Source organism: Parambassis ranga, chromosome 5 (genome assembly GCF_900634625.1).
Source record: "Parambassis ranga chromosome 5, fParRan2.1, whole genome shotgun sequence".
Lineage (NCBI taxonomy): Eukaryota > Metazoa > Chordata > Actinopteri > Ambassidae > Parambassis > Parambassis ranga.
Window position 1 is genome coordinate 10,396,612 of NC_041026.1, and position 13,056 is coordinate 10,409,667.

At 42.7% G+C, this 13,056-nt stretch overlaps 1 protein-coding gene across 1 annotated transcript in view; it reads right to left on the reverse strand.

The window, feature by feature from the left end:
• The window catches only part of LOC114435341 (plexin-A2-like), a 59,297-nt gene extending 46,629 nt beyond the window's left edge, over window positions 1-12,668 (reverse strand). The window contains exons 1-2 of the mRNA XM_028404990.1: window positions 11,445-12,668; window positions 8,686-8,868 (exon numbers count right to left, since the gene is read on the reverse strand). Of these exons, the coding sequence (XP_028260791.1) occupies window positions 8,686-8,868; window positions 11,445-12,668 (1,407 nt within the window). The remainder of the gene's footprint in view (window positions 1-8,685; window positions 8,869-11,444) is intronic.
• Window positions 12,669-13,056: the final 388 nt, after the last annotated feature.

Sequence of the window (13,056 nt, forward strand, 5' to 3'; positions counted from 1 at the left end):
CCCGTGGACAAGAAATAGAAGTATGATAAGAACACCTGCTTTTCTGCAGTGTTCCCTGTTCTCATTCTTCCAATCATAACTGTTACATGATATTGGGTTGGTTTGATGCCATGGATGCTGTACATCGAAAATGGCTACTGTGCACCTTTTCGTTTGCCATAGAACCAAGAATCCAGAAGAAATCACAATTGTGCATGTCTGGTGGTGCTTCAGTATACAGTATGGTTTTCTGTTGGGTAGATTATGAATAACATTCACTCAGAAAGAATCTGTTGCTCATACTTCTTTTTAGTGATGACTGACCAAAGATCAGATAAATCTGCATATGTTGAAATACATTTCATTAAAATTAGAAAATAATCATATTCCTATGCAGTTCTTCAACTTCAATAATCCCCCTCAGATGTTTCTTGACTTCATATTGACCAAAAGTTTGGATCCACATGACATGACTAATCAAACATGGTCCTTTGTTAAAGTAGTTTGAATATTTCTTCACCAATGACTTTTCCCGAAATCCTGCTCGTTTTGTGGACCTTCCTGTGTGGTCTGTCGTGTAACCAAAGCACTGCACTGATCTGCCATTAATACCACGTGTTCATATGACCTCAGTGTGCCTCTCACTTCATTCCCTCTTCCCCAGCATCGCACAGCTGAAGAGGATATATATTTAACCCATGAATAATATTTAAGCCAATAACAGCGATATCCTTCCTGCTGCTGAAATTCCCTTGCGGAACCTGTGACGGTTATAAACAACCCAGCTTCCACAAACAAGATATGCAACCTGAGCCCATGGGCTCTTAATGAAAACAGCCTCTCTTTCTCATGGATGGGTATGAATTTTAAATGCTAGGCTGCACTCTTATCCTGTGAGAATAACAGCAACAAAAAAAGACTTCTAAGATGTCACTTGGCTTGAACCGGCTCCATCAAAAAGCTGCCAGACCTTGTATGAGCAGTACAGTCACCCACATGTCTCCCCCTGAGTAAACATATGGGATTGATTTCAGGCAATGATTGTGAAGCAAAGGAAGTGTACATCCACAGAAAACATGTTTTTGCTACAGATCTGTAACTGTTGTAAAGCTGATGATTACAATGTTTATGTGGTAATGGCCATCCAAATTTGAGAGAGAAATTGTATCCATTTATGGGAAGCCTCTCTGTGCCCAGTTAACCTAAACATATGGAAGATGACCCAGGAGGCAAGGGGCAGTCTGTTCTACCAATCAGTCCCAATCTGCCACTCTGACAATGCTTTGCCTGTCCCTGAAGACCAGTCTGTCTTATGTACTTTCAACCAGACATGACAAGGTTAATGTATTTGTTCTACAACCAAAATCTGTAGTCGGATCTTTATGTGCCATCACCCTGGAAACCAGTGATTATACCTCCTACATGCAGACATTTGATTTGAAGTATTGTTTTCCATTTTAAAATAATTAAGTTTGCCTGGAAACCACACAGAAATCTCCTCTCACAGGCCAGACTGAAAATACACGCAAGACTAGATTTAAAGATATATACAGGCTGCAAGCAGGACAGATTTTAGAGCAGAATTCACAGTCGGAGCTTGCAGGCTTGTCTCAGTATTGTGACACGGCGCATGCAGTGACATAAGGGCCAGACAACTGTCCACCTTTAAGGTTGAGTGGCTGTGCATATGGTCCGATTGTGGATGACAGCTGAGGAGAAAGTCCATTGATTAACCAATATATCCATCATGGCCCTGTGAATGCTAACGAGATGAAGCACAGGACAGAGATAATGAAAACAAAGAGCATCACTGAGGTGGAGACGTGTAGTACAGGACACGTCTGATCACACAGCCGTCAATATAACTGCACTGACAAAGAGCGGCGTGGAGCTCACAGACACTAGATACACTGCATACCTAATCATGATTACCAACTGGGTTGGAAGAGGGGTCCTGACATGTAAGTGTGTGTGTTTTTTCAGGGTGATTGTTAAAAGCCTTCCAGTTGCAGCCGCCAAATACTCAGTTCGCCCTAACCTTCAGCTGCATGGCAGGCATCCAGGTCTTCATACTATAATTTCTACAACTTGACCACAGTCTCCTCTCAGTCTGTGCACGATCACTTCTTTTCTCTCTCCTTGAGGACACGATTTCCTGTTCTCTGTTTCCTGTCCTCCTCCACACGGCCCCATCCCTCCAATCATTCCCATTGTTTGTCAGGTTCCCATGGCCCACCAACAAAAGCAGTGGGAGGGGGAAAGTGGAACAATTCATGGCAACCCATATGGTCTTCATTTTCCTGACCGCAATACAGTCAAAGTCCTCTTGTGTACTTCCATTTGTGTGACCAAGCAGGAGAAAGAAAAGAAGGGTTTAAGACAGAGAGAGAGATGAAGCTGCTAAAAAAAGTCAGGCAGGAAAAGTTGAAAGATCGACACTTTCCGGCGCTATCTCAAAATTACCTCTCTTAACACCATTTACTACTTCACCGAGACACCGACTGATGATCCGCTCTGAAGACTTTCACCCTCAGGTCTTGCTCCTCTTCATGCAGTTATGAAAATTCTTTCAGTTTATCCTCAAACGCACCTATTCTGCCTGAACTCCTGCCTTCCCCTGAAGCCCTATTCTAACGATTTCAATCACCAAATCTGCCTTTTCCTGGCCCCCCTCCCCTTTACAATCCGTGACTTTGAAAAAGTTCAAGTCATTTAGCCATGCTGTGGAGAATTTCTCCTCCCTCTCAACTCTCTCAATAAGCCGTAATGAATCCACTATTTACACATGAGAGTATTTGACTAAGGCTTTATTTGCCGTGAGCTTAACATTTTCAGGCATTTCTTGGGAAATACTGCTGCAGCCACGGAGGTAATGTGCTGGTTCGTTTTTATTTTATTCGACACTGCAGCCATCTCTGTAAATGCATCCTTCAGATTATTTTTGCCAGCGCAGAGGTGTTTTTTTTTTTCCCGAAGATTGAATAGTAAAAGCATCACTGGCTATGCTCAAGAATAGTGTGGAAGAGGCTGCAGGGATAAAATTTGTGATGCTTGTCATCCTTGTCTACCTTAGTCTTCTGGCACACATTGATAGTTACTCATAAAATGGTACTCCACCTTCTCGGTGGCAGCTATGACATCATTGATTTTCCCCTACACATTAGTAGAAACTATAGGGACATCTTTGCACTGACAATCATGTTGTGTCAGAGGGGCATCTAGTTCCACTCTGCATGCATAGTCAGCCCCTCTGAGCATCACTGCTCCCTGCAGAGACATTTCCTTGGAAAATCAATTCCACTCAACACCTGTTATGTATTTGATGCTGCCACAGGGTAAGCAAAGGCACTTTTTAATGTCATTTTGTCTTTGCAGCTTACTGTATTTACTTCCTTATTTCCTCCAGGAAAACAAACTGCTGCAAAAAGTGGAATGTAATCAAAAAACAGGCAGAGGTTGTCCTATTTTTGAAGTTACATATACAAACCTACATACAAAATACTCCCCTCTATTAATCTGCCAGCATCTGAACACTTCATGTCTAAGGGCTTGGCCGCTTCATAAGACAAACAACAGCAAACCTAATAGGTCTAAACAGATTACAACTAACAAAGAAGTCCAAACATAAAACATTCACAGACTTTTGACAGACACAAGTAGTCCATATCCAGGGGCAGAGGGGATATGAGGACAGACTAATGTGGAAGGAGATACAGGAAGCTTAGATAAGTTTCCAGTGTTTGTTTTGCAAGTATCACATGCATGTTGTGTGGCTCTTGGCATCTGGGCTATGCCTGAATGACAAAATGCTGTAGGTTATGCAGGGTTAGGCTTCACAAAACCTTGGTCAAACCAACCCACACAGCAACTGAAAGAGGACCCACCGAGACTGCTAGCTTTAAATCTCAATCTGGGTTAAAGCCACCATCCACCCGTCTGTGTTTATTTGGAAATAATTAGCTATTTATCTGCGCTGTCATGAAGACATGTTGGTTTATACAGTAAGTTTAATACCTCAGCAACCACCTGTCTGCTGCTATTATCACAATTGTTTTTGTTTTTTTGTAGTCTTTTAGTAACATCTACACAAAAGAGTAATCCCTGCAGCAGCAGGGAGACGCACGACAAGCATTACTTATTGAGGAGTATTCAGTCCATTCTCAGTTGTCCAGGTCAGAAGAGTTTTCTTGAAGAGGTTTTGCTGCTTCTCCAAGCATCGAAGTGTCTTCAAGAAAACTCTACAAGTCCAGTTGCCCTCGCTTCAACCTTTTGAATGCCAACTGCACACAGTGTATGAGACGCACATCATAATGCCTTTACATCTCATTGGCATCCACTGTAAACCTGTGTAAATATTACATAAAATTAAACAAGACCCACTTGAGATCAGCTCTGAATGACTCCCACCTTGTGTACTACTGCTCCTAAACCAGACCTGCCATATATGATCAGATCTCACCTTCACAGTAGTGTCAATAACTTGCCTGTTGCTCAACTATCACAGTTTCACAAGCAAGCATACACATCTTTTATTGTTTAATATAATGTTATCGGGGACTGTTGGCCCTCAGACACTTTTGCATGATTAAATCTGGTGTTTGGACACCCCTGGTCTGTTTATTCCACCTTGACAATTCTGTGCTTTGGGCTCATATGTGGTGTTACAGATTCTGCCCTCTATACCTCATTTAATCAGACATAAAAGAGATGTGTGTGCAGAACAGACATATATTGTACGTTGCGTTTTGCAGGCTCTATCAGCGGGTTTGGGAGCTCAGGGACAGTCTTTGTGAGGCTCGCTCGGATTTGTTCCAGAGCATCACATAAGCAGAGCTGCGCCACTGAACTCAGATGTGCATCATTGTTGCAGTAAATGGTTGAAGCCTTGATGTGACAGTACTGACTGAAATGCTAATCTTGCCTTCACTGGTTTCGGAAACGGTGCCACTGAATGTTACATGGAGCTACACCTCCTGCCTTGATACTGGAATACATTTAAATAAGGATCAGTAAGAGATAATGACTTTTACCCAGATTCACCTCATTAGCTCACACCATGCAAAGTGTAAAAGGCCCTTTTGTATGCAGCCCAGAGTTACCAACAGGCTCATGTTACTAAGCTAAAATCAGCCACCTAAGGCAACAGAGCTGATGATAGAAATGTCATGTCATATGTGGAACAGGAAAGGCCTAATCGAGAGATGCTTGACGGGCACATCCATATGCCGCACGGTGCCTGGATAGTGAGACTGTTGGGTATCCCTGTGACCTTTCACCTCCGGTTACACCCTTTCCACAGCAGACTTAACCTTTGCGATGGCCCTGCTGCTGGACTGATCTGCTGATGGCATTTATTGTCATGCCTCATTTCCACTCAGCCTGTCCATTTGGGGGTGATGGAATAGGATTGTAGCTGTGACCTCATGCTCCTCTGAGGCTCCTGGGAGTCTGAATCATGGCTGAACGTTCTGTCAGTGTCATGACAAACTAGCCTTTAGACTCTCTGCACTTAGCAGCAGAAATGATGGATTTCTCACTCTGCTCACCGAACTTACAGCTCACGTCTCGAACTCATTTAGGATGTACTTTTTCCGCAGTCTGAGTTTTTTTTCTCATTTAATATCTCCATCTTTCTTCTGCTGTATCTGTTGTTTCTGTTTTTTTCCCATAGCCATTTCTCATCCTTTGTCTCACGCTGCCTGACTGTTCTCTCTTTCTCCCTCAAAGTCAGGCTATCTTGTCTTTTTTTTCCCCAATGGCTCATCAAATGAAAGAGCTGCAGTGATGCTATCTATGCCCCCAGTCTGGACCCGCGTGTGCGTGTTGTGTGTCAGACAGATTGCTCCTCATAAGACTAAGGCCCCCAGGCTAATGTCACAACAGTCCTCTCACACATTTCCTCAGTCAGCTGCATGCTGGACGACTGTGCAGCAAGCAGAGCCTGCGGTCCTACCAATTCAATCCAGTTAGATCAAAGACTGAACCTTATAGGAACTTGATTATAATAAATGCTTACAGGATTCACTTGGAACTAAAAATGATGGACAATAAGTTGAATCAACTTCATGAACCTCTCAGAAAGGGGTTATTCTATGTGAGCCTGGTATGAGAGATCCTGCAGGGGGGAAAACAGGAGGGATATGTCCATACAAGCATCTCCATGAACCCATTTATACACCTCTTTGTAAGCCTCTATATGGGGTTTAAAGGTGACTTCCTGGTTTGTATGTACTTGAGTGTGCTACAATACATTTTAAATCTTTAATTTCATGTTTTTTAAATTTAACAATGTTGTGGCTGTGACGGATCTTTGTCTCAGAAACTAAGCAAAAAAATTGTGTTTCTTCCTGCTTGTCATGTTTGCTATTTTAAGACAGAGCTGATAAATACCTGCGACTCCTGCAGAGTCATCTGACTGAGCAGTGAAGGCTGATTTGAGACAAAAGCCAAATGTCATCTGATGTGTGACAGAATTTCAGTGTGGGTATATCTATACTGTAGCAGATCTGTCAGCTTGACTAGAAAAGCCTCTCTGTTTATCATCTCTGAAAATCTTGTTATGTTCTAATTCTGCAGCATAACTGTCTGGTCTATGTGCTGTGTTTATTTGGGAAGAATACGTCTTATTAATGTGTAATTTAGTTTTTTCTGCAGCTACATGTTACAGGTGCAAACCGTGACATCAGTGAGCTTCTGCTTTTTATTCTTGGCACAGCAGGTGCCGGTTGTTTAAGGGTTTCTTATGTGTAAACGTCAGCAGTAAAAACAAAAACAGATGTAACTATTATAATTAGATTGAACCCAAGAAACAAGAGAGTATCTCATTTAGATTTGCATCTGAGAATGCTGAAGTTAAAATTTAATAGAAAGGCTTGTGTAATTCTGTATTTTTGTCATTGTCAACCGTTTTATGAAAATACCAAAACTAACAATGAGTTAGTCAGTCTGTGTGTTGCAGGCTCCAGATTTGGAGTGTTAGTGAGTAATACCAGGAAGCAAAGCGTTTTATGCTGAATGAGTCAATGTAAACTACGGAGCCATCTGTACAAAGGAACATGTCACCCCATGTAACAGTGTGGCTCGGTTATGTGTTTATGTGTTAAAAGTTGTTGAACAGCAACTAAGTTCTATGGCAGAGATGAATAATAATAATAAACAGAACCAAAAACAAAAAAACACATGCAACAATATGGAAATCAGACAAGAAAACATGGTTGATGAGGGAAAAAAAATGAAAGATTTGGGACATGACATTAACCTGCAGAGAAGTTGTGTTTATAAACATGTAAAAATTCATGCCAAGTGCACAAAGATAATCAGTGAAGTGGTCCTTTAAGTCATTTGTAATGCTAAAAGCTATTCAAACTGAAATCCACAAGGGCGCTGTTAACAAGAGCCACTCCAGCTGCATAATGTCCTGTTACGGTACTTTCAGTTAATACAAAGGAATTGAAGGAACAGTGGTGCGCTTCAAGTAGTGATGGATGGAGATTTACATCAATTTTGTTCTCCACTGAGAGCGGTGTAAAGCCTGAGTCACAAAATGTAGTGTGGCAGATTACTGTACCTTTGTTCAGCTACATAATGTTCCACCATAATCACTGTGATACACTTAACATAACAGTCATGCTAATGAGATCATTAATTGAGCAGATTATTGCATTAATTTATGTTAATGGGGAATGATCATTATAACATCAATGGGGGCGAGACATACAAAATGGCTAAATGAAAAATGTACATTTATCATAGATAAATGTTTATGGATCATGGAGAAAGCCATTTAACTGAAGCAAAGCATTGGTGGGGCCCTCTGCCAGTTTTACACATGAAAATCTGTTTATTTCTCATGCAGCACTTCTACAGTACGCCTGTCAGAACAGCTGCCTAAATTGGGGGTGAGATATTTGAGCTCAGATTATTTGGTTACACTGTTATGCTGGAGGGAGCTTTGGGAAAAATAAACCTGCTGTCACAGTGATGTCATCTCGGCTTGAGCCTGGAGCTCTCGGTTGTTTTAAGTTACACTCTGAGAGAGTGGAGCTCAAAAGATGTGAGCATTTACAGGACAGGGACAGACAGTTTGCACAATATGCCTTTCATAGCCTCAAACCCTTTTAAGCTGCAATACAAAATGACTGGAATGCTGTTAAATTATCAGGTTTTGTTGATGGTCCCTATGCAAAATAGACTGAATCACCAGATTTTGTCTTTGAGCAAGGCGTGTTTTGTTTTTTTGTATCCTCCACCCTCCTGATGTAACTTCCCAGGCTTGTTATCACTGTCCTTGGACACCCAGGAGACCATTTTCCTACTGCTTATAATTGAATGTAGCTTGCTATGATGATGCTCATGTTCTTACTTTGTTTTTCCTATTTCCTATTCCTATTCGATTGTTTTTACAAGCAGCAGAAATAGCTGAGCACAGCATCAGACCTTTTTTAATCTGTGTACAAATCTATGTAAAGCTGCACTGGTAGTTAAAGCCTGAACCTCTCTGATGGAGGAGGCAGAGGGGCTGATAGATCAGCTAAAGCAGCCTCAAGAAACTACTGATGTGTTATGAGTAGATACGTAATGTGACACATCATCAAAAAGATCTTGTGTCATCTCTTGAGAATTACCAATTCCCAAAGAACACAGCCGGCAATCCCCTGTGTGTCAGATTAAAAAGCAGATTACACTGTTGTGCTGTGCTGCTCTCACCTTCTTCAGCCGTCCACTCCTGGTGCCCAGGAAGACCACACTGTGTCCGTTGTAGACGTAGGATGTGACAGAGGTCAGCCTGTCCCTGCTCTCTGTGAACACCGTCCGGCCCGACACCAGCTGGGAACCCCCCAGGGGTTGGTTTATATCCAGGCCACAGAAGTGATCATCGATGGGAACAGGCTGCAATGAAATAGAGAGAGAGGAAGGGAGGGCAAAGATGAAGAACCATTAGGAGTGTTTTCAAGAAGAGAGCGAAACAAGAGTTGTAAAGAGAAAATGGAGAGAAAGTGAAAGGAAGGAAGAGTGGGGATGGCAGTTATAAGAAGAGGAGGTGGAGGTAATGAGTGTAAGTGAGGGCCAGAAACTGACTCAGATCACTGCAGACACATGTGAATATAAGAGGAGAACTCAGACTGACGTCTGGTAAGCCAAACATGCATTACAGTACACAATTTTCAGGGTCAAAATTTGTTACTTCAAACGGGTTCAGGCTACCATGTTTGCCTCGGAGCAAAGCAGACTAATTGCTGATGGCAAACACGAGAACTGCTGTGTATTTTTGCCTCTTTCTGTGATTTTTAGATTGCTTGATCTGACATCACACAAACACACAGCACAAGAGATGTCAGGTTTTGATTAAGCATCAAAGAGAGCTCCGCGCTTAGTAGTCCTATTGCATCTACTAACATGCACCTCAAACCTTTGCTAATTGCCTGCCACTTAGTATCTAAATCTACCCTCTCTGAATGCAATCAGCGTGGAGCGCTCAACGTAAACAAACTTCATATCTCAGCTAGCCCACCCACTCTTTCTTTTTTCACACCTGACCACCGAAACAAAATAAACGTTTAAAATCATTTTCTTTTGAGCCACACTTGAACATGTGTGTTATTGACACCCAGATGTCCGTGGTTCACATTACTAGGGGCGGAACGGTTCACAAAATCCACGGTTCGGTTTTTATCACAATTCTGAGGTGACGGTTTTCGGTTCGGTTTACATTGTTGTGTTTCTTTCAAATTTTTTAACACTCTGGAAATATCATAGATAAAATAAAGTAGTAAAATATATAGCCTAATTATCCAACATTTAACATATTTAAGAATTAGTTCAGGGTTTTCCCTACCATTGTATAAGTCAGTTTTATTTTATTTTATTTTCTACATAGCATCTGATCATACCAGAAGTCATTTAAGGTTACTTTCCTATAGAACAGGTCTATGCCTTGTTTTTTTTATTATTTTTTTCAAACTAAACATCCTGACCACCTGTGCTTTGGGGTGGGGGAGGAGCTCACGGTCGCCCCCGCTGCTCATTGAGGACAGTAACTGCAGAACGATACGTTTCATGTCAGTATCCAAAAGTCACCAGAGAAAGTCGCTAGATTTGTCGCAAATCACTTTTGACAAAAAAAGATTTGGAAAGTCTTTTTGCAAATTTAGCGAGAGAGTCGGCAAGTTTCCCACTGGTCTCGTCTTCAGGGGCCTCGTCTTTGGCCTCCCTGCATTACTTGATGCACATGTCCTGGACCGACAGATTTTTTTCTTGAACCGTCCCATCCCTGCTATTTTGCACCTAAGGTGGAATGTGACTATTGACACAGTGGTGTCAATAGCAGCATTAAAAATATTAATAGTTGCAACAATGATATCAGCACTGGTTTTAACTTGTCTGTTGATCACTGAGAATTAAAGTTGTGACTAAAGAAAAACAATGTAATGACATCTTGGGAACAACAAACAATCAATGTTACATTCAGTCTATTTTAGATGTGAAGCCCTTTAGTTAACTGTGCGCTGTGAGCTAATCATTGCATTGTTATGTCTGTTCTCTCTCCTGCTTTTATGAATATTGTTACATCTTATTTGTTTGATGGCATGGTGGAATCAAAGTGCATGTTGGGAACTACCAGAGCAATTTATGTGATGAAGATCATTGTTTTCATGGTTCGCTTTCAACTTGTTTCTGTTAAAGCCGCTCATTATGCAGAATTATAGCTTTCACAAAGGCACAGAGCTGGACATTTACAAGAAAGCCCTTTTCTCAAGATCAAGAACAGGTCTCAGAGGGTTCAAATACCGCTGACAGCGACAAGAGCAGAAGGAATGAGATGGAGAGAGAGGGAGAGAGGGAGAGAACGGGGAGGAGGAGGAGGGAGTCAGTGCCCAAACCGTTGAATGAAATCAAAGCTCCATACAAAACTCCTCTGATTAGCATTGTCGAATTAATCTCCTCCAGCTCTTCTGCTCTCATGGGATCCTGAAACCTGATTGGTGTCTTCAGCTGCACAGACTGCCTGCCTATCAACTGTTGAGGCTGCAATCACACTTGTGGGACAATCAATCAGGGACAACTTCAGTTCGTTTATACCTTTGCTGCTCACCACCTTGGTGGTTTTATACTACTAGATGTTCTACAATAGAAGCTGTGTCTCAATTACAGGCCTACAAGGACACTTTAGAGGCCATGACCTTTTAACCGCCTAGCCTAGGAAACCAATAAGAAGATACTAAAAACTGCAGCTGCAGGTGGAGATCACTTGAAGCTTTCTCTAAAAGTGGCTCAGAAGTTAAAATGACTTTCTGATTGTCTAGCAGAAATCGTGCAAATAAGGGCTGGGCTGTTTTGAATAAGGGGTAGCAGCTCTGTTTCTGTAATGATTTAGCAGGAACCCATGCATCTTTCTTGGGTCTTCCAAACGGTCTTCTCACTGTGTCCCTGAATTGAGACTCAGTATATGTTTACAGTCCACTTACCGCCTTGGTGCATTGCACATCTTTTCCCAGCAGCCAGTGCAGCTCCAGGTTTCCCTCTCCCTGGTAGCAGGACTGCAGGCGCTCCTTAATGCGCGTGTTGATGTCTTGAATGGTGAAGATGCAGAGAGCAGAGTGATCTGGAGGGTCGTGGTACTGTTTCTGTCCCTTGGAGAACACAGCAAAGAGTACGTCCTCCTGAGCGCTGATGTTAAGTGACCTAGCCAGAACTCTGCCGGCCTTGGACAGGTAGGCTGCCTGCAGCAAACGGTACTCCTCACCTCGGTGTATGCACCCCACAGGCAGAGACACATACGAGTGGAACTTCTTGTCACCTTTGCAAAGGCGAATGATGCGAGATGTGTAAAAGCGGTCGCCAGGAGAACTACCTGCCGGCATCCCGTTCTCTGGAGTCTCCGGCTGCACAGTCATGAAGTAGACAAAGCTGCCACTAGCAAAACCATAGGTGTAGTAGATGTCAAAGTGTGGGACAAGAGCCAGTGTGTCAGACGGAATTTTGATGAGAGAGGAAACAAAGTCAGTGTGAAGCTCATAGTCCAGCATGGCAGAGGATTCTGGGTCACGAGGCAACTTACGGCTGGAGATAGTTGGAAAGTAGTCCTGTTTGCCTCCGACAGCAGTCCCGATGTACAGAGTGGCATCCTGACCTTGAGAGGGCACAACAACACCGTACATCGTCCCTGTTTGGTTGTCACTTGACAGGTAGTGCTCTTTCTTATGTGTGGGCTCGACAAGAATGAACAAGTCATCCAACCTCATCAGCTTACAGACGCCTTGGTACAGACTGCCGCAGGCCAGCAGCCTGTTGTGAGAGTAGTCGATGAGCAACAGTTTGTTAACATTGTCAGTAGAGGCTAAAGGCTCAGAACAGGGCTGGACAATCAGCGGAGGGTAGCATGCTTTGTTATCATACTCTGGCCCCGTATCATGGGACACCAGAAGAGTGAGATTAGCCGACAACTTGTAGATACGGTTGACAGCTCCAACGTACAGAGACCCAGAAGACTGATGGACTGTCAGGTGATTTAGCGACCAATCCCGCCTCTCTGATTGAAAAGTGTTCAGAGTCTGTCCAAGAGTTGTCTTTTGATATACAGAGATTAGAGTCAATAGCCACAGTGCCAGGGGCGATGACATGACCTTTAGAAGGCCGTGACCTTTAGTGAGGCCGCGGTAAGTCCATCCTTTATCCAGCCACGTTCCCATTCCCACAGGGCTCCAAAAAATACCGAGCTTAGACAAATGGGACTGTGTCAGAGTAAGAGGCAGAATGGCGCTGAAAAGGCTGAGTTGAAGAGTGGTCTTGTCCTTCTTGAGTGATTTTCACATCATTCTGAAAGAGAAAAAAAAAGACATTTGCTTTTTAAACTCAAGAAATCCTCAAGTGTGAATAACTGTTTTATCTTCATCTAAAACCCTAGAAATATATGTGCTTGTTTTCTCCTCTGTCTCTGCTTAGTCAGACACATGAGACATCAAAGAAACAAGTAATCATTTGTTCAAACTGTCTCCTCGTATTTACTAGACTGAGAGATGGTCCAATATTCCCCCTGCCAACAGGGGGGCTCATTATATTCGCCTCTCTGTAAGAGAG